At 49.4% G+C, this 20,605-nt stretch overlaps 1 protein-coding gene across 1 annotated transcript in view; it reads right to left on the minus strand.

Annotated features, from left to right (window-relative positions):
* Positions 1-20,605, minus strand: part of GFRA2 (GDNF family receptor alpha 2) — an 88,540-nt gene that overhangs the window by 21,675 nt on the left and 46,260 nt on the right. The window contains exon 4 of the mRNA XM_082230256.1: positions 17,705-18,053. Coding sequence (XP_082086382.1) covers positions 17,705-18,053 — 349 coding nt within the window. The remainder of the gene's footprint in view (positions 1-17,704; positions 18,054-20,605) is intronic.

A 20,605-nucleotide genomic window follows, 5' to 3' on the forward strand; every position in this document is an offset into this window, starting at 1 on the left:
TCTGGAGAAATAGTACATGTTGCATTTTCACAGATTTATTCCCTAGGTGGGTATCTCAATGTTCAGGTTCTGCTGCATCCCTGATCCCAGGATCAGAGTCGGTCGCATCAATTGCCCCAGGAAGCATCACAAGCTCGTTGCCAACAAGGAGAGAAATTTGTCACACACACACACACACACACACACACACACCCCACCGGGTCCTGCTCCTGGCTTGTAGCATCCTCCAAGGCAAATGTTATTCTTTGCACAATACATGACAGGCCAGCTGGTAATCTTTCCGTAATATCCAAGCCAGATGTCGCTCTTTCCATTAGGCACAATGAATTCACAGTTATTGGATGAGATTTTAACTGCCAGGAATAAACCTTCCTGGAGCCATTCCAGGTCTTCTCAGGTTTCCGTCTTTCAAGTGCCTCGGTCGGGAGCCCTGGGCCAAGTCCCTGGGTGTGGTGGCATGGAGAAGTCAAGCCAAGCTGCCACTGAAGCACTCCTGGGGCAGGCAGGTGGTCCCGTCCAGGCTTCAAAGCTGAAGGGGGACCTGGCTGAGGTTCTGGAAAATGGAATTAATGCTGAAGGGAGGCCAGGAGGCCAGGAGAAGAGTCCAAGAACTTGGTTGGGTTCCTTTCCTGACATACTTTTGAGAAAGGTATAAAGGAAAACAGATGAAAAACGCAGGCTGCCTTCCAAAGGCTCCATTTCAAAATTAAATCTCCCAGTTGTTCCTCTTTGAGGAACTCATTACATGAATGTACTTTCCTTCTGGAACCATTTGACTTGGCCGGGACTCGCTGAGAATGTCTCCTTGGCAATCAAAGAGCACACATCGCTCAAAGTGGCTGGATCCCCGGGCCTCTGTCATGGGACAGGGCCATGATCAAGCACTGGCCTAAGCTGCAGAACCCCCTGAGCTTCGCATGGCATTTATTTTTATTTATTTATTGCATTTCTGTCCCACCTTCTTCGCCAAGAAGCTGAAGATGGCCCACATGGAGCCAGTGTGGTGTAGTGGTTAAGAGCGGTAGTCTCATAATCTGGGGAACCGGGTTCGCGTCTCCGCTCCTCCACATGCAGCTGCTGGATGACCTTGGGCTAGTCACACTTCTCTGAAGTCTCTCAGCCCCACTCACCTCACAGAGTGTTTGTTTTAGGGGAGGAAGGGAAAGGAGAATGTTAACTGCTTTGAGACTCCTTAAAGGTAAAGGGACCCCTGACCATTAGGTCCAGTCGTGACCGACTCTGGAGTTGCAGTGCTCATCTCGCTTTATTGGCCAAGGGAGCTGGCATACAGCTTCCGGGTCATGTGGCCAGCATGACTAAGCCACTTCTGGCGAACCATAGCAGCACACGGAAATGCCGTTTACCTTCCCGCTGGAGCGGTACCTATTTATCTACTTGCACTTTGACGTGCTTTTGAACTGCTGGTTGGCAGGAGCAGGGACCGAGCAACAGGCGCTCACCGTGTCGCGGGGATTCGAACCGCTGACCTTCTGATCCACAACTCTGTTGTTTAACCCACAGCACCACCCATGTCCCTTTGAGACTCCTTAGGGTAGTGATAAAGCGGGATATCAAATCCAAACTCTTCTTCTCTTTTTTTAAAAATAAAATATTTATTAAAGTTTCACAAATTATACAGACAAACACAACAATACAAACAAACACAAACAAAAAAAGAACAAGTATAATTTCAAACCCTTATTTTCTTATAACTTACTTCTCCGACCTCCTCATACCTCCCCTTTCTGCATTCCAATTTCAAATTTTAATTCAGCAAATCCTCACCCTTAAATTTATCTAATTTTTAACCTTTCTTTTCTTTTAACTTAATCCTTACAACTGTAATCCACTTAATTTCTAAACCAGCATCATTCTAACATTCATTAATTTTACAATGTTTCTTAAGATAGCTCTTAAATTTCTTCCAATCTTCTTCCGCCGTCTCTTTTCCCTGGTCTCGGATTCTGCCAGTCATTTCTGCCAGTCCCATATAGTCTATCACCTTCATCTGCCATTCTTCCAAGGTGGGTAGATCTTGTGTCTTCCAATACTTTGCGATGAGTATTCTTGCTGCTGTTGTAGCATACATAAAAAATGTTCTGTCTTTCTTTGACACCAATTGGCCGGCCATGCCAAGGAGAAAGGCCTCTGGTTTCTTAAGAAAGGTATATTTAAATACCTTTTTCATTTCATTATATATCATTTCCCAGAAAGCCTTAATCTTTGGGCACGTCCACCAAAGGTGAAAGAAGGTACCTTCAATCTCTTTACATTTCCAACATTTGTTATCAGGCAAATGGTAGATTTTTGCAAGCTTGACTGGGGTCATGTACCACCTATAAATCATTTTCATAATATTTTCTTTTAAGGCATCAAACTCTTCTTCTCTTCTTCTCTCCCTCCACATTTTATCCCCCAGACAACCCTGTGAGGCTAGGCTGAGAGGCACTGACTGGCCGAAGGCCACCCTGTGGGCTTCATGGCTGAATGGGGACATTGGAACGCTGGTCTCTCCCTAGTCCAACCACTACCCAACACTGGCTCTCAACCATGGAGCCAGACAGGAGCTGAAACTACAATCTCCTTGTCCATAGTCAGATGCCTTATCCCTTACACCACTGGCCCAGCTCTTGTAAAACCAGCCAAGGCCTGGATTTCAAAGCATGTCTGGATTTGAAGTGCTCTGTGCATACGCTGATATGCAGATGTGCAAGTGCACAGTAAAAATAATGAGCTAGGTATTTGCAATCAAATAATGGAAAAGCAAGTCTAGAGCGAAGGTGTCAAGGGGGAGGAGATCTGGAGAAATAAGCAGCAGGTGCATTAGATGAGGATGGAGAGGACCATGTATGCCACCTTGAGCTCCTCAGAGAAACAGGTGGGCCATTAATGAAATCAATCAATCAGTAATACTGGGGATCACAGTGCTGGCTATTTACCACTTAACACCTAACCATAATCGGAGGAGTAAATGGCTTATGGGCATCCAATGAAGCCGAGTGCCAGAACATTCAGGACAGATGAAAAAGTCCTTCACGTAGCATGTCATTAAACTCTGGAACTCCCTCCCACAGGAGGCAGTGATGGCATAGGCGCCGACTCCATGGGGCCTGAGGGGGCCCGAGCCCCCTCAAAAATTCGTTTGGGGGGGCTCCGCCCCCCCAATAATCTTGGGCGCCCCTCCAGCAGAGCGCCATCGCCGCCCCTCTCCCAGCCCAAAATACACAGGGTCGGGCTGCATGCCTCCTGCCCTCCCTCCCGAGCAAAAGCTCCACCCAATTTCCTTCGGAGCTGATTAATAGGCGCAGCACGCTCTCCCCTATTCGCTCACGAGGAGGCGGCGCCACTTTATCTGCATATTCATGAGCTTATTTATTATTCATGAGCTTTCATTTATTATTCATTATTTATTATTCATGGGCTCCCCCAATATTTTTTATAAGTCGGCGCCCCTGAGAGATGGTCACCAACCTAGATGGCTTTAAGAGAGGTTAGACAAAAATTAATGGCGCCAGGGTGGCCATGCTCTTCTCTACAATTGGTGGCAGCAATGCTTCAACTTTGCGAAACCACAGGAGGGGAGAAGGCTCCTGTGCATGAATCCTGATTGCAGGTTTCCCAGAAGAGGCATCTGTTTGGCCACTGTGAGAACAGGAGGCTGGACTAGATGGGCCCTTGGCCTGATCCAGCAGGCTCTCCTTATGTCCTTATGCTTAAGAGTTCTTATGCTTCTCCAAGGCCTGCAAGTATCTGCAGAGTCCCCAGAGCAGTGGCGTAGCGTGGGGGTGCAGGGGGGGCAGCCACACCGGGCGCAACATCGGGGGGGGGGCGCGCTCGCACTCTCAGCTCTCTGCCCCTACCTGGCTCACTCACTCTCTCTCACTGCAGTGCTGGCTGTGCGAATCTGATCCGAGCCGCCGGGTTGCCGCCCACTGTGGAGGGGGGGGTGCCAGGCGTGCGGTGCGGAGAGAGAGCGAGGGACTATCTGGGGGAGGGACAGTGCAGCGGCCGCCCAGCGCAGCGCTGAGCGCGGGAGAGAACCACACCAGAACAGACCAGGCAGCAGCAAGAAGAAGCTGGCAGCGGCGGCAGGTTAGGGGTTAGGGGGCGCAAATTACTGTACTTGCCTTGCCCCGGGTTAGGGGGCGCAAATTACTTGCCTTGCCCTGGGTTAGGGAGCGCAAATTACTTGCCTTGCCCCGGGTGCTGACAACCCACGCTACGCCACTGCCCCAGAGGCCCCGTAAGTAAAGGGCTGAGGGGAGCTGAGTATCTAGAAGGAGAGGACAATCACAGAATGACTTTCATTTGGCAAATTTGGGCTAAGGAAACTGCAGGTTGACTTGGAGAGATTCTATCTTCCAGAAGTATTGGCTCAGTGGAGACCAACATTTGGAGTAGCCCTGGTCTTAAAGTACAGTGGTACCTCGGGTTACAGACGTTTCAGCTTACAGACGCTTCAGGTTACAGTCTCTGCTAACCCAGAAATAGTACCTCAGGTTAAGAACTTTGCTTCAGGATGAGAACAGAAATTGTGCTCCGGCGGCGCGGTGGCAGCGGGAGGCCCCATTGGTGCTAAAGTGGTGCTTCAGGTTAAGAACAGTTTCAGATTAAGAACAGATCTCCAGAACGAATTAAGTTCTTAACCCGAGGTACCACTGTAGTTGTTAATCAATTAATATTAATTTTTGTATCTTTATTTTAGATCTTACTGTGATTTATGTGGGAATTGTTCGAACTGGTTGTATATTTTTTGATGTTTGATTGATTGTTTATGACTACTTTTGTTACGTTGTAATTATGTACTTTTCCATGTTGTAAGCCACCTTGAACATGGTTTAAACCAGGCATGGCCAAACTTGGCCCTCCAGATGTTTTTGGGACTACAATTCCCAACATCCCTGACCACTGGTCCTGTTCGCTAGGGATGATGGGAGTTGTAGTCCCAAAACATCTGAAGGGCCAAGTTTGGCCATGCCTGGTTTAAACCATGTTCAAGGTGGCTTACAAATAAAATTATGTATGCATGCATGTGTTAAAACACACACACTCAAAACGTATGCATTAAAATCCACACCTTTAGGTGGGATCATCTGGACTGTTCCCATGCAAGTCCATGAACCACACGTGTGGATTTCTTTCCGTCACAAATGGCAAATAGAATTGAGAATGGCAGCCCATAAAAAACAACTATAAAATCTACAAAGAACATTAAGTGAGTTTCTTATTTTATACAGAAGAAGGTAATTGAGCCAACTGTTCAAACGGATGTTTTGGGAGCCTCCAAAACTGAGAGAGAGAGAGAGAGAGAGAGAGAGAGAGAGAGAGAGAGAGAGAGAGACTCTGCTGAACTGGCACAATTGCTTTGGTCTTTTGCTTCCTTCCTCCACAAAAAGCTCCTGCCAAAAAAGAGCTCCTTTCTAGTCACCTTGTTCTATATCTTGCTAAGAAAAAGCCTTTCCTTTGGGGAATGTAGGCCATGAAGAAGTGTAACCTTTCTCAGAGATGTCCTCTGTGTAGCCCTCTGTTCACTACAGTGTCTCTCTTAATGCCCTGACCTTTGAAAGACATGTACCTATTTTGTCTGTTTATCCTTGTAGTAAACTGCATCCAAGTCCCTTAGACTATAGTTTTAGCTCTTTGGCTTTTTGCTCATCTCTCTTCTGGAAGCCTAATTCCCCTCTGGTCCCTGAAACTTTGGATTCGCCTGCATCTTTTGGAGGTGTGTGCCTGCAGCAGCAAACGCAAAGCGTATGTGGTTCCAGATCCACCTTCCTCAACCTGGTGCCCTCTGGGTGTTGTGGACTGCAGGCTGATGGGAGTGATAATCTAATAGAGGTGAAGGCTACAAAGCTGAACCAGGCTGCACTCTGTGAACCAGTCTTGGACTAGTCCAGCACAGGTAGATGTGTTTATCTTTTAAAAACATGACCACCTGTGCTGGATCAGACCACAGTGGGGCCATAGAGTGCAGGTGGAGATTTGTGGGTGTCTATCTCACTTAGGGCGCTGTGGGTTAAACCACAGAGCCTAGGACTTGCTGATCAGAAAGTCGGCGGTTCGAATCCCCACGACAGGGTGAGCTCCCGTTGCTCCTGCCAACCTAGCAGTTCGAAAGCACATCAAAGTGCAAATAGATAAATAGGTACCACTCTGGCAGGAAGGTAAACGGCATTTCCGTGCGCTGCTCTGGTTCACCAGAAGCGGCTTAGTCATGCTGGCCACATGACCCGGAAGCTGTACGCTGGCTCTCTCGGCCAATAAAGCGAGCTGAGCGCTGCAACCCCAGAGTTGGTCATGACTGGACCTAATGGTCAGGGGTCTCTTTACCTTTACCTACCTCACTTAGGAGGCCAGCCAGGGCTGGGTCAGAGAAACCAGCAGCAGCCAGCAGTGGCGTAGCGTGGGTTGTCAGCACCCGGGGCAAGGCAAGTAATTTGCACCCCCTAACCCGTGGATTTGCGCCCCCTAACCCCCAGATGTTGCACCCGGTGTGGCCGGGGCCCCCCCCTGCACCCCCCACGTTACGCCACTGGCAGCCAGCCCCAGAGAACATCTCCTTGCATGGTGAGACTTGTTGAAGTGAATGGGAGGTCCCTGACAGCATCTTCCATCACTCTGGTACATTTCAATGCACCCACCAGGGGGATTGTGCTCAAAGGCTTATGTTCCACTAGCAAAACTTCCTTTTCAAATCCCACCTCGGTATTTGCCGGTGTGATGTTGTTTCCACTTAAGAGCCCATGTTTTCTTTTTAATTCACAGCGGTTAAATGCAACTTGAAGAGGAGTCCCCTCCCCATGGCATCCCCTCACCTGTGCTCAGAGGCCATGATTACCTAGCGAAGGAAGGGAAGAATTAAGGGCATGCATCATTTGATTTTAATTGAAGGAAGGTTCTATCCCATTGAACTGCTAACTAAGCCGAACACAGGATTGTGTTTACATAAGCAAGCCCCGAGTCGATATAGACTTGCTGTCACGTTAAGTCAATACTTATGAAAGTTCTCTGTTTAATTATTCAGTGAGGATTGACTTATTATTGTGTTAAGATGGTGGTTAGCCTTGAGCAAAGGGAGCCGCAGAACTGAAAAGGCTTCTTTCGGCTTTCCCCAGAATGGGCTGGGGCTCAGAGATGGAGAGATAGATAGACGGTCTCTCACATCTTCACCATCGTCAGAAGCTCCTTCGATTGGGGGGGACGACACAGCTGGGGATGAGGAGAAGGAGGCAGCTTTCCATTTTATTATCTTTCCATTCATACATTCCCGAATCAAAGCACGACCCCAGCAAGCCTTGGAGCTGAATATCAGCCAGCTGAGATCAATGATTCCCTAAGAAAAAGTCACCAGCCTTATTTCACTTTCAGAGCTAATCGAAGAGCCTCAATTCCCCCAGATGTATTGTTCCACGCTGCCCCAGTCTCTGAGCGATGAGAGACTCCAGGGCTCCTGCATGCTTAGCCAGGGTTCAGATTCCCTGGAATGAAGGTCAGCACAGCCTGTTGCATCTTTAGGGTATGTGGTTTTGTTTACACCGACATACTGAGCATAAGATGAAGGGGTTCACAGCATCAATACCCCAGCAGATCTTTCTTGTCCATTAATCACAGCTTTGGCTCCAGCACAGAGCAAGCAGGTCTCTGTGTATCCTGCTTCTAGCCTGCGTCCAAAAGCTCAGCTCCCACAAACTACTCTGGCTATTTGTTCTCCTGCCTAGCAACTAGGTGAGGAGCAACCCATCCCTTAGCTTTGGAGGGTCCCATCACTTAGTTGTAGCTCTTGCAACCTGGCTTGTTCTTTTGGGATGCTGATGAGGACACTTAAATGGCCAGCCTAAGGTCTTTGTCATATCAAGAAACTTATCTATTTCAACAATGGAATCCTTTATTAGATTCTGACCCTTGCTGCCCCCAAGAATTGGAGGGTCTAAACTTAGGCATCATCCTGACTGACCTTCACCCCCCCCCCAAAAAAACCCAACAACAGTATGCTTGCAGGGATGAACGTGTTCCCACCCCCTTGAAGAATGAAGGTCAGGTCAGGGGGAGGTATATATGGATGTCATGAGACATGTCCAATCAGAGGGAGGCTCAGGGTCACCTCCCCCTTGTGGGGCACTTTCCATACGGCACAGCCCCTCCCCCCCCATTACTCCCTAATGGGGACCAAGGAAAGCTGACATTTCCCCATCTAACTACATGGACAGTATTCTTATTTATATAATTACAGGGGAGGTTGTGGTCCTGTGTGAAGGGTGAGTCAGCTGAATGTCATTCTATTATGAGAGAAATGGGTGTGGGTGTGTCATTTCTATGACTTACAGTACCAATATAATGCTAAGCCTGAGTTCAAGCTTTGTTTTCCCATGAGAGCAAAGCATCCAAGGTAAGCCATTAACCATGGATCCCATGGTTTATTGATCCAGACAACCATTTTAGGTAAAGGTAAAGGGACCCCTGACCATTAGGTGGCCAACTCTGGGGTTGCGGCGCTCATCTCGCTTTATTGGCCGAGGGAGCCGGCATACAGCTTCCGGGTCATGTGGCCAGCATGACTAAGCCGCTTCTGGCGAACCAGAGCAGCGCATGGAAATGCCATTTACCTTCCCGCCGGAGTGGTACCTATTTATCTACTTGCACTTTGATGTGCTTTCGAACTGCTAGGTTGGCAGGAGCAGGGACCGAGCAACGGGAGCTCACCCCATCGCGGGGATTCAAACCGCCGACCTTCTGATCGGCAAGTCCTAGGCTCTGTGGTTTAACCCACAGCGTCACCCGCATCCCTGACAACCATTTTACCAAGCAGTAAAGGCGGGGGAAGCCTTACGACTGGATGAAACCCCCAACCTTGGTTATACACGAGAAAACATAACAGGGAAAGAATTGTATTGCATTGCTAGACACGCTAGAAAATCTGGCCAGTCACATTGGGCTTAACTCCCACAAAGATAACTGATTGTTGAGCTATGGAACTCCAAATGATGAGCTCAACACCACAAATATATGCCTCTTTCCCTAAGAAGGATTTCTGAACCCCTGCTTTCCACAGATTAATAGGCAATTCTGATTCCTCTCCTGCCCTGCCTATTCTCTGGCTAAAACCTGGACCTGTGAACAGCTGCTCCAAGCCCTTCTCATTATGTAGTGTAATGAGAAGGCCGAATTGCTCTGGTTGTTGGTTTTTTCCAAAGATGTACTGTATTACCAAATGACATTTTGCCCATTGCTGCAGAGGGTGTGAAGCTCTTTGGGTCCAGGTAAAAATAAAAAAATAAAAAAGCAAGCGTCCCACTTGGAACACGGATGCTCTCAGAGTCAGGTCATTTAATGAGCATCTTCTCCTCTTTCGAGGTTTTCCGTTGGAGGGTGTGGAAAAGAGAGTCGGAATTGAAGGAAGAACCCCAATGAAAAATGAAGGTCTCTCCTTGCCTCTGGAGACGGAGGAAACACAGCCTTTGTAGAAGATGGGAAATTCTTCCGAGGCAGCACTCAGTGAAGCATGTTAAGACCAGATTATTTGTGGTCCTGATTTGCTGATGCAAGATGAAAAAATACAGCAAACTGCAGCTGCTGAAATCAGCTCTTTTCATCCTTTCCCCTCCTCTTTCCCCTTAGCTGAGGTTATGGTTTTGAAAAAGGTTTTATATTCTGAAGCTAAAACCTGTCCAGTACAATCAGTGCCGCGGTGCAAAGAGTCTGTCAGAAATCCCCGCAGCTGCGGGGAAGACAAGAAAAGCCACACAGAGGGGAACGAGGGTGCCAGCAGAGGGAGGGGGTGCTGCTCCTTTTTTCCTATCACCTTTTTTTCTATTCCAAGGGGATGGGTAGCCGGATCCAGGCACCCTGGGGTGGGGGCTTTCCCCCACTCCCAGCCAAGGTCCCAAGGGGTGGCAAACAGCACGTGACATACAAATGCATGGGGGGGGCGGTTTACTGGCTGCTGCTTTAATGAAAAGCGGGTCATTGGGAGGCTGAATCATGGAATTGTGGAGTGGCAAGGGACCCCCAAAGGTCATCTAGTCCAACCCCTCGCAATGCATGAATCCCAATAAAGAATCCTTGTCGGGTGGCCATCCAACCTACTGCCTCTTTTTTAAAACAACAACACCCAATGAAGATTCGCACAAGGGAGGGACGGTGTTGTTACCCTTTCCCCTGCTAGCCACGTTTCCATTCTTCATTTCTACCCCCCTGGTTGCATTAGCAGTTTGACCCCAGTCCTATAAGGGGCAACCCGCTCCATGCCTCCTTTCCTCTGATGTCCTCCTGCACTTGAGATAACAGTAAGGGGGAGGGAGGGAAAAACAACTCTCTTTAAAGACTCTCCAATTACAGCTCATCTTTTTGCCTATTAGCTCTTGGGTTGGAGGTTTAATTACCTGCTGTCCTCCTAGCACAGAAACCTTATCTTGTCTCTAGGTTGTTATTGGGGTGGTAAGTGCGGTGTTCTTGGTTGTGACTGGAGTCCCATCACTTTGTTGTTGTTTAGTCGTTTAGTCGTGTCTGACTCTTCGTGACCCCCTGGACCAGAGCACACCAGGCACTCCTGTCTCCCACTGTCTCCCGCAGTTTGGTCAAACTCATGCTGGTAGCTTCGAGAACACTATCCAACCATCTCGTCCTCTGTCGTCCCCTTCTCCTTGTGCCTTCCATCGTTCCCAACATCAGGGTCTTTTCCAGGGAGTCTTCTCTTCTCATGAGGTGGCCAAAGTCTTGGAGCCTCAGCTTCAGGATCTGTCCTTCCAGTGAGCACTCAGGGCTGATTTCCTTAAGAATGAATAGGTTTGATCTTCTTGCAGTCCATGGGACTCTCAAGAGTCTCCTCCAGCACCAGCACAGCACCCATCACTTAAAGGTAAAAGGACCCCTGACCATTAGGTCCAGTTGCGAACGACTCTGGGGTTGCGGCACTCATCTCGCTTTACTGGCCAAGGGAGCCAGCGTACAGCTTCCGGGTCATGTGGCCAGCAGGACTAAGCCACTTCTGGCGAACCAGAGCAATGCACGGAAACGTGGTTTACCTTCCCGCCATTATTTATCTACTTGCACTTTGAAGTGCTTTTGAACTGCCAGGTTGACAGGAGCAGGGACTGAGCAACGGGAGCTCACCCAGTTGCGGGGATTCGAACCGCCAACCTTCTGAAAGGCAAGTCCTAGGCTCTGTGGTTTAGACCAGTGTTTTTCAACCTTTTTTGGGCAAAGGCACACTTGTTTCATGAAAAAAATCACGAGGCACACCACCACTGTGTGCGGAGAGGGAGATGTCAGAGCCCCGAGGCTCTCTATGGGGAATCGGATGAGATCGGACCGCCTGTCCGCTTTCATCCGATCCCATCCGATCTGATCCCCACCCAGGATGGATGGAAAATAGGGTGGACACAGTCCGGCGCCCGCCTAGTGGGCGAAAATTTGCCTTTTTAAAAATCTTTTGAATTTTTCAATTTTTCCCACAGCACACCAGGCAACATCTCACGGCACACTAGTGTGCCGCGGAACAGTGGTTGAAAAACACTGGTTTAGACTACAGCGCCACCCGAAAGCCGAAGGAATGAGCATCATTTTTCCCAAGAACAGCCAAGCAGCGCCTTCCACGTGGTCTCTTGCACCTGGCACTGCATGTTTCATGAGAAAATAAGAAGAGCACCTGCTGGGTCCGGCCAATGGCCCATCTAGACCAGCAACCTGCTTCTCACAGTGGCTGACCAAATGCCTTTAGGAACTCCACCAGCAGGATTCAAGTACAAGAGCACTCTCCCCTCCTGCGGTTTCCAGCAACAGGTATTCAGAAGCCTTGCTGTCTCCGACTGTGGAGGCAGACCATAGCCATCCTGGCTAGTAGCCATCGATAGCCCTCTCCTCCACGAATTTGTCCAAATCCTCTTTAAAAGCCATCTAGATTGGTTGCCATCATTAGCTCCTGTGAGAGAGAGTTCCACAGGTTCAGTATGTGCTTTGTGAAGAAGGACTTTCTTTTTCCCCAGTCCAGCTATAGCTGCTGTTTCAGGTCAAGGTGCACACAGTGACCACCTGTCCATTATTTAGAGGCCACGATGGCTTCTGTAGAATCCCCTTTTGACTTCTGCTTTTCTCCAATGCCTTCAGCCACCCAATTTCCCTTTCTCCTTGCTGCCCTCTTGGGTTTGCAATGCTTCCGCTTTATACATCTATGCCCCTCCCCTTTCCCACCAAGCCTTCGGGTTCGGTCCCCTTGTGCCCTGACCCTCCTGACAGTAAGCTCTGCCAATCACAGAAAACAATGGCCCACCCTAAAATACCAGGATGCCCACCCAGTTTGCTCTCTTTTACACTTTCCTCCACTTCCGCTGTCATCTTTTCTCGGCTGATTTATATACATACATATTATCCTTCATTCCTTATCTCGCTGCTCCTCATGTAGAGCCCAGAGTAGCTACCAATGTATAAAATATAGCAATAAATGACTCCTGAAAGCACAGACTAAAAATACAGCCATAAAAATGCCATTAAGCAGCCTATCACAATCCAAAGTGCTGCAGGCATCCTGTCCCAATGGCCTGCCAGAACATAAATGTTCTTTGCCGGCATCTGAATAAAGTTGGGGAGGGGAGGAGCCAACATGACCTGCAGAGAGAATAAATTCCACAAACAGGATGCTGCCACCAAGAAGCCCCCGCCCTCAGACCATCCTCAATGGGGGGGGACCACCAGCAGACACCCCACCCACGCAGCTCCTAACGCCCAAGCTGGTCAGCACTGGGCAAGATGCTCCATCGAGTACTGGGCTCTTAGTCATTCAGGGACTTGTACATTAGTACCAACCCTCTGAAACTGGGCCAGATCATTTCGTTGATGAGATATGAGCCTGTCTTGCCATTCTAGATAATAAATGGGCAGTAGCATTCTGTACCAGCTTCAGCTTCCCAAAGCACTTGGGCAAGAGGATCCCAATGTGCCAGGACCTCTCCAGCCACAGAAGCCAAGCTGTCCTCCTCGGAATCCAGCTCAGAAGCCCCAGCGAAACCATCATCTCTCCTGCTCTGCTCAACAACTGCTAAAGCCAGCTAGGCTGCTGTAATTGAAGACGTTTCTGCCACCAAAGACTGAGCAAGACACTGAGAGAGAGCTGCAGCTCTTATTCAGGACTCAGCCTTGGAGCGCAGAGGCTGAAACAACACCTAGGCTTTTATGGAGCCTGCAGCCAGAGCCCTGCATGGAACTGTCCAAGGTGCCAAGGAAGGCTCTCCCTCAAAGCAGAAGAGACTCAGAAAAGTCCAGGTAGCCCATTTCCTGACACGCGGCAATCTATCCTGTACTGGAGCAGAATATTCTGCAGGTCTCGTAAGAAGAGCACCAGCTGGTTCAGGTCAATGGGGCCCCATCTAGACCAGCATTCTGTTCTCACAGTGGCCCACCAGATGCCAGGGGAAACCCTTCTGAAGTCATTCCACATGGGACAATGAAAGTACCTTTGAGGGGCCCCATCCCCATAAGCCTTGTGCAAATGCTGTTAATGGAGGAACAAAGTGAAAGGTGCATTAATATCAATGCTGGATGTTCCATAAACAAATTTCCCTTCAGAATGGCCTGGTTGGTTCCTAATCTATTTCAGTGGTTCCCCTTTGCCACCCAGAATTCACTGCTCCCAGTTCCACAGCAGAGCTAACCTCGAGAGCCAGTGTGGTGTAGTGGTTAAGAGCGGTGGACTCGTAATCTGGGGAACCGGGTTCGCATCTCCGCTCCTCCACCTGCAGCTGCTGGGTGACCTTGGGCCAGTCACACTTCCTTGAAGTCTCTCAGCCCCACTCACCTCACAGAGTGTTTGTTGTGGGGGAGGAAGGGAAAGGAGATTGTTAGCTGCTTTGAGACTCCTTCGGGTAGTGATAAAGCGGGATATCAAATCCAAACTCTTCTTCTTCTTCTAATGTATAGAAAGATACTAACAGGACAATACAATGGTACCTCGGGTTAAGAACTTAATTCATTCTGGAGGTCCGCTCTTAACCTGAAACTGTTCTTAACCTGAAGCACCACTTTAGCTAATGGGGCCTCCAGTTGCTGCCATGCCACCGCCGTGCGATTTCTGTTCTCATCCTGAAGCAAAGTTCTTAACCCGAGGTACTATTTCTGGGTTAGTGAAGTCTGTAACCTGAAGCGTCTGTAACCTGAAGTGTCTGTAAGCCAAGGTACCACTGTAGTTGCTTGATTAGCCTAGCATCCACCTAAGAGTGTGCAGAGGAGGCCTAAAACACCAAGCAACCGATGCTGGCCATGCCCAGGGAGTCTTTCTTGGGCAGCAGGAGGGTGAGGTGGCTGCCCAACATTCCTACTGAGCAGGCAGGGCCAAGCTGGGGCAAGTTTCCCATAGGCTTGTGGGTCTCCCTTTGGGGCATCTGGGTTTCCACTACAAGAACAGGATGCTGGACCAGAGAGGCCACTGGCCTGATCCTGCAGTCCCTTCTGGTGTTCTTACGCTCTTGCACTCATGCAGGCTTCCCACAGGGATTTGGCTGGCCACCTTGAGTACAGGAATCATCCATCTTCCAGGGTGAGGCTTTGCCAGGGATTCCCCATTCCTGGGCACTTGTTGGGCCCGAGCCCAGTTCTACTCCAAACACCATTTCCCAGGCCCACAAAAGGCCTTTCTCTACTATTATCATTAGGTAAAGGGACCTCTGACCATTAGGTCCAGTCGTGACCGATTCTGGGGTTGCGGCGCTCATCTCACTTTATTGGCCGAGGGAGCTTCCGGGTCATGTGGCCAGCATGACAAAGCCGCTTCTGGTGAACCAGAGCAGCGCACAGAAACGCCATTTACCTTCCCGCCGGAGCGGTACCTATTTATCTACTTGCACTTTGACATGCTTTTGAACTGCTAGGTTGGCAGGAGCAGGGACCGATCAACGGGAGCTCACCCCGTCGTGGGGATTCGAACCACCGACCTTCTGATCAGCAAGTCCTAGGCTCTGTGATTCAACTCACAGCGCCACCCGCGTCCCTTTTATCTATTATCATTATGATGGCCTTAATTCATGGGAGAGCCTGAGAAATAAGATGACCTTTTCCATTTAGAAAAGAGTAGAGCAAGAGGGAGGGAGGGACATTGCAGTGCTTGGGACTTTTTAATTTAGTTTAGGAGAGTAAAAGGTGACATGGTAGAAGTTTATAAAATTATGCATGACTTGGAGAAAGTGAATCATGTTTTCTCCCTCTCTCATCACCCTAGAACTCACAGACATCAAGTGAAGCTGAATGTTGGAAGGTTCAATGCAGATGTTTAAAAATGACTTATGTATGCAGTGCTGAGTTAAACTGTGGAACTCACTCTTGCAGGAGGCATTGATGGCCACCAATCTGGATGGCTTCAAACGAGGTTTGGACAAATTCATGGAGGAGAGGGCTATCGATGGCTACTATAGTTCTGAATATCAGTTTCTGGAAGCCACTAGAGGGGGAAGGGCGCTTGTGCTCAGGTCTTGCTTGTGGGCTTCCCAGTGAAGCATCTGGTTGCTCTCTGGGAGAACAGCTGGACTAGATGAGCCCGGCTGGCTTGATCCAGCAGGGCTCTTTGGATGTTCCTATGTGCTGTAGTTCATCCACTAGCCATTCCAGCAGCTCAGAGTTTCTTCCCCCCGCCTCCTGCCTTTGTACCCAGCATTTAGCAAGGGGCAAGGGGAGGCACACAAGGATCAGCAGTGCCCATTGGCCCTTGGAAGAGAATATTGCCCTGGCAGCTGATTAGACTGCCGGGGGAGTTCTGGCAGCTGGAGAGACAGAGAGACAAAACCAGAGAGACAGGGCAGAGCAAGAGACCGAAATTCAGGGAGACAAGTCTAGCACTAATGATGTTTCCCCCTTGGCCAGCACTTTGACACCTCCTTTTTCAACATCACTTGCAATTTCTTTCTCCCTGATCTCCTGAGACACATCCCTGCCCCTGTGTCCAGCCCTAGCAGAGCATCACGTGCCCTCCCACCCCCACAAACACGCAGACACATGCGCCTAGACCAGCTCCCTTCCCCTGCCTTCCTAAGCAGGCCTGTCTTCTTGGCAAAGTCAGCTCCAGGTTGCCTGGTCCATTGGGGCCAGATGATTGGCAGGATCCCCATCCTGTCTCACAGTGGCAGACATGAGGGATGAACCAGCATGGCCAGCACTGTCGCCTTCCCCAACAGCACCCCATCTGCGTTAGAGTAATAGAATTGTCCAGCTGGAAAGAACCAAAAGAGCCATGTAGTGCAACTCCCGGCAAGGCAAGAATCACAGCTAAACAATCCCTGACCTCTGTTCAAAAAATTCTAAGAAAGAAGAGCACAACATCTTTCAATGAAGTCCATTCCCTTGTCAAACAGCTCTTAACTGTCAGAAATTTCTTCCCGGTGTTTAGTCAGAATCTCCTTTCTTGTAACTTGAATCCTTTCGTTTGGCTCCTACCCTCAGAAGCAGCACAAAACAAGCTTGTCCGTCTTCCCCATGACAGCCCTTCAGATATTTGAAGACGGTTCTCCAATCGCCTCTCAGTTTTCTCTTCTCCAGGCTAAATATTGCCAGCTCCCTCCACTGTTCCTCACAATTCTTGCTTCCAGACCCCTGATCACCTTGGTACCCCTCCTTTCCACACTTTCCAGCTTGTCAATCACAGGACTCCAGGTGGGGTTGGACTAAGACAGAATAGAGTGGTACTATTACTATTACTTTAAAAAGAGGGAAAGTTGACAGCTATGGTTTCCCCAAGAACACTCGCAGCATGCACCCAAATCACTGCGTCAAAGCAATCCATCATCAGAGATGCTGGAGACTCCATCAAAAACCACACACACCCAAAACTCAGAGCCACAAATGGACCACAATGACAATGTTTCATTGGTGAGCCCAGGATGCTGAGCCTGTTTTCCTTAGTGACCTTCCTTTGGAAATAAACCCCAGGGCTCAAGGCCTTCCTTCCTAGGTATCTTCTCCCACGTTTGAAAACTCTGATCATAACAAAACCCAAATTTCACAAACCATTCATGAGCCCCAGGGGCTTTGCCATTAGGAAACCTGGCTTTGAAGGAATGGGTTTCTGTGCAGTCAGTTTGAAACTGACCCAAAATCCGCATTTTTCCTTCTCCAAGGGAGCATTTCTAAAATGCATTAACTTGAGCTGTTGAGCAAATGCGTAACAGAAACCCAGCTGTATAAACAAGTACTCAAAGCCCTCTCCCTTATCAGTCCGTGATGGCAATGTATGGCCTTGACTGTTCCAGTGGAGCAGGGATGGCGCATCTGGGTCTTATGTCCTGACCACACTCTGACGCACAGGTCTAGTCCGGGAACAGCGCCAGGAGAGTTGGCGACCTTCTTACCCCAAGATAAGAGTGCTGGAACAGGAATACCCTTATATGGTCAAGAGTACAGGAAGAGGAACACCCTTTTATGGTTAAAAGTACCGGAGCAGGAACATCTGTGATGTCAACCTGCGTGTATAAGCTGACGTGGCTGGATTCCTAGGGAAGGGGGGAGAGGGTGCCTGGAGGATATATATACTGCATGAAATTTTTCATTTCTTTGGACTTGCTGTGAGCTGACCACGCAAGTACCTTCTGCTATCCAGAGAGCAGAATAAACTCTTTCTCTGAACCAACCCTCGGTGTCATTTGACTTCCTTCCTCCCGTCCAGAAGCAATGCTCACCCTACCAATTGGTAAAGTCGAATAAGGCTACAGCTTCACAGTGAGGTGGTCCTTACCGGCAGAGGGGGTCCGACCTGCACAGGCTGCGGAGCTCCAGGCAGTTGGGCTTCTCCTTGTCCTCGTAGGAGCAATGGGGGACGATGGTCTGTCGGCGTCGCTCGGCGCACGCCTGGTCCCTGCAGGAGCAGAAGAGCAGCCGGTAGGTGTACTCGTGGGGCACGCGGTCGAAGAACTGGCGCAGGGCTTTGTGGCACTTGCGGCGGTTGCAGCGCTCCGTGGAGGAGATCTCCTTGTTGCAGATGGAGATGTAGCTCGAGCGGAGGCGCTTGCAATTGTCGTTCAGGTTGCAGGCTTTGGCCGCGTCGAGGCAGTGGTTGCTTTTGGCGTTGGCAGTCGAATCCATCCCTGTCCCGGAAGAAGAGAAAAAGAGGTTACTGTGCATAAGAACAGCCTGCTGGTTCAGGCCAAGGACACACCTAGTCCAGCCTCCTCCTCTCACTGTGGCCAAACACAAGAGCCCTTTCCTCCCTGTGTGATCTCCAGTAACAGGTACGCAGAAGCATTGATGCCCTTGACTGTGGTGGTACAACATAGCTATCATGGGTAATAATAATAATAATAATAATAATAATAATAATAATAATAATAAAATTATTTATACCCCGCCCTCCCCGGCCAGAGCCGGGCTCAGGTCGGCTAACACCAATAAAATCACAGTAAAAACATAATGGGGGGACCAATTTAAAATACAGGTTAAAATGCAATTTAAAATGCAGCCACATTTAAGAGTAGCCCATAGATCAAGACCATAAGGAGAGGGAAGCATAAGGGTCAGACGGAGTCCAAACCAAAGACCAGGTGGAACAGCTCTGTCTTGCAGGCCCTGCAGAAAGATGTCAAGTCCCGCAGGGCCCTAGTCTCTTGTGGCAGCGTTCCACCAAGTTGGGGCCAGTACTGAAAAGGCTCTGGCCCTAGTTGAGACCAATCTAACCACCTTCTGACTTGGGACATCCAAAGTGTTGTCATTTGTGGACATTAAGGTCCTCCGTGGGGCATACCAGGAGAGGCGGTCCCGTAGGTACGTGGGTCCTAGGCTGCATAGGGCTTTAAAGGTCAAACCAGCACCTTAAACCTGACCCTGTACTCCACCGGGAGCCAGTGCAGTTGGTAAAGCACTGGATGAATGTGATCCCATGGCAAGGACCCCGTAAGGAGCCTCACTGCGGCATCTGCAACAGCTGGAGTTTCTGGGTCAGCTTCAAGGGCAGCCCTGCATAGAGCGAGTTACAATAATCAAGCCTGAAGGTGACCATCGCATGGCCAGATCAGGGCAAGAAAGGTAAGGGACCAGCTGCTTGATACGGCGGAGATGGGAAAATGCCACCTTTGCTGTGGCTGCAACCTGTGCCTCCATGGAAAGAGAGGAGTTGAATGTTACACCCAAGCTCTTGACAGAAGGCAGTAAGGGTAAAGACCATTAGGTCCAGTCGTGGCCAACTCTGGGGTTGCGGTGCTCATCTCGCTTTATTGGCTGAGGAAGCCAGCATACAGCTTCCGGGTCATGTGGCCAGCATGACTAAGCCGCTTCTGGCAAACCAGAGCAGCGCACAGAAACATTGTTTACATTCCCGCCAGAGCGGTACCTAGTTATCTACTTGCACTTTGACATGCTTTTGAACTGCTATGTGGGCAGGAGCAGCGACAGAGCAACGGGAGCTCACCCTGTCACAGGGATTTGAACCACTGACCTTCTGATTGGCAAGTCCTAGGCTCAGTGGTTTAACCCAAAAAGCGTTACCCGTGTCCCGACAGAAGGCGGTAGGAGCCCCCAGTAGCGCTCTCCTTTATGAATTTGTCTAATCCTCCTTTAAAGCCATGCAAGTTGGCGGCCATCACTTCCCCCAGTGGCAAGCAGTTCCATAGTTTACCTATGGACTGTCTGACGAAGACCTTTCTTTTATCTGTCCTAGATCTTCCATCATGCACCACAGGGTTCTCTGGGCGCTTCCAGACGGGTCCTTTATAATGTGCACTTTGGGTGATCTGTGCCCTTGGTGCTTTGAGGTGTGCGAGAGAGACATGCACCCCTCCTCTAGCTGCTCTCTGGAGTCCTTTTGCAGCAAGTGGGATTCTTATCTATGCTCTAGGAACAGCAGGTTGCAGCCATTCAAGAAGGAGAACTCCCAAGCATGGCATCTGGGTACAAGATTACATGTATCTCTGATCCAATTTGAAGGATGTGCACCTGGGAGATTTGGCATAGGTACCTCTAAAATGCTGAGAAGGGGCAATCAAGCGAGAGAGAAGGGACTGGCACAGAAGCATCGTTGTGGGGCTTGCCCCCCCCATCCCTTTCCTTCCCCTCCATCCAGCTGTTCCCTCTCACCAAACCACAGAAGCACTGACCCACTAACTCTATGGCTCCCAAAAAAACATTGTTCAGAACATCACTTTGCACAACCCGTAAAGGAAGGTAATATCACAATAAAATTCAAAACAGTAACAATTAATTGCAGTTATTCAAAAGCCAATTAAAAGTATTTCATTTAACTGATGCAACAAAACTGATCCAGCGAGACCAGCTATTCAAAGTCTGATAGTCATTTACACCTTCCACCCCTCCCCCGCAACCCCCTTGCCTCTTAGCACCCCCTGCCCACTTTGGGAAACACTGAGACCCTCAAGGGCTGACACCAGCAGAGCATTCTGGAGCCCTAAACTGGAGTCAAAAGATTTTTAGGGTGCCCATCAGTGAAACTTGCAGGCCAGCATAAGGGTAAAGGGACGCCTGACCATTAGGTCCAGTCGTGGCCAACTCTGGTGTTGGGGCACTCATCTGGCTTTATTGGCCAAGGGAGCAGGGGTACAGCTGGTCATGTGGCGACCCTTTTTCTGGTTTACAGTGGTTAGGTAAAGGTAAAGGGACCCTGACCATTAGGTCCAGTCATGGCTGACTC

This window comes from Podarcis vaucheri (genome assembly GCF_965113315.1).
Source record: "Podarcis vaucheri genome assembly, chromosome: 7".
Classification (NCBI taxonomy): Eukaryota; Metazoa; Chordata; class Lepidosauria; order Squamata; family Lacertidae; genus Podarcis; species Podarcis vaucheri.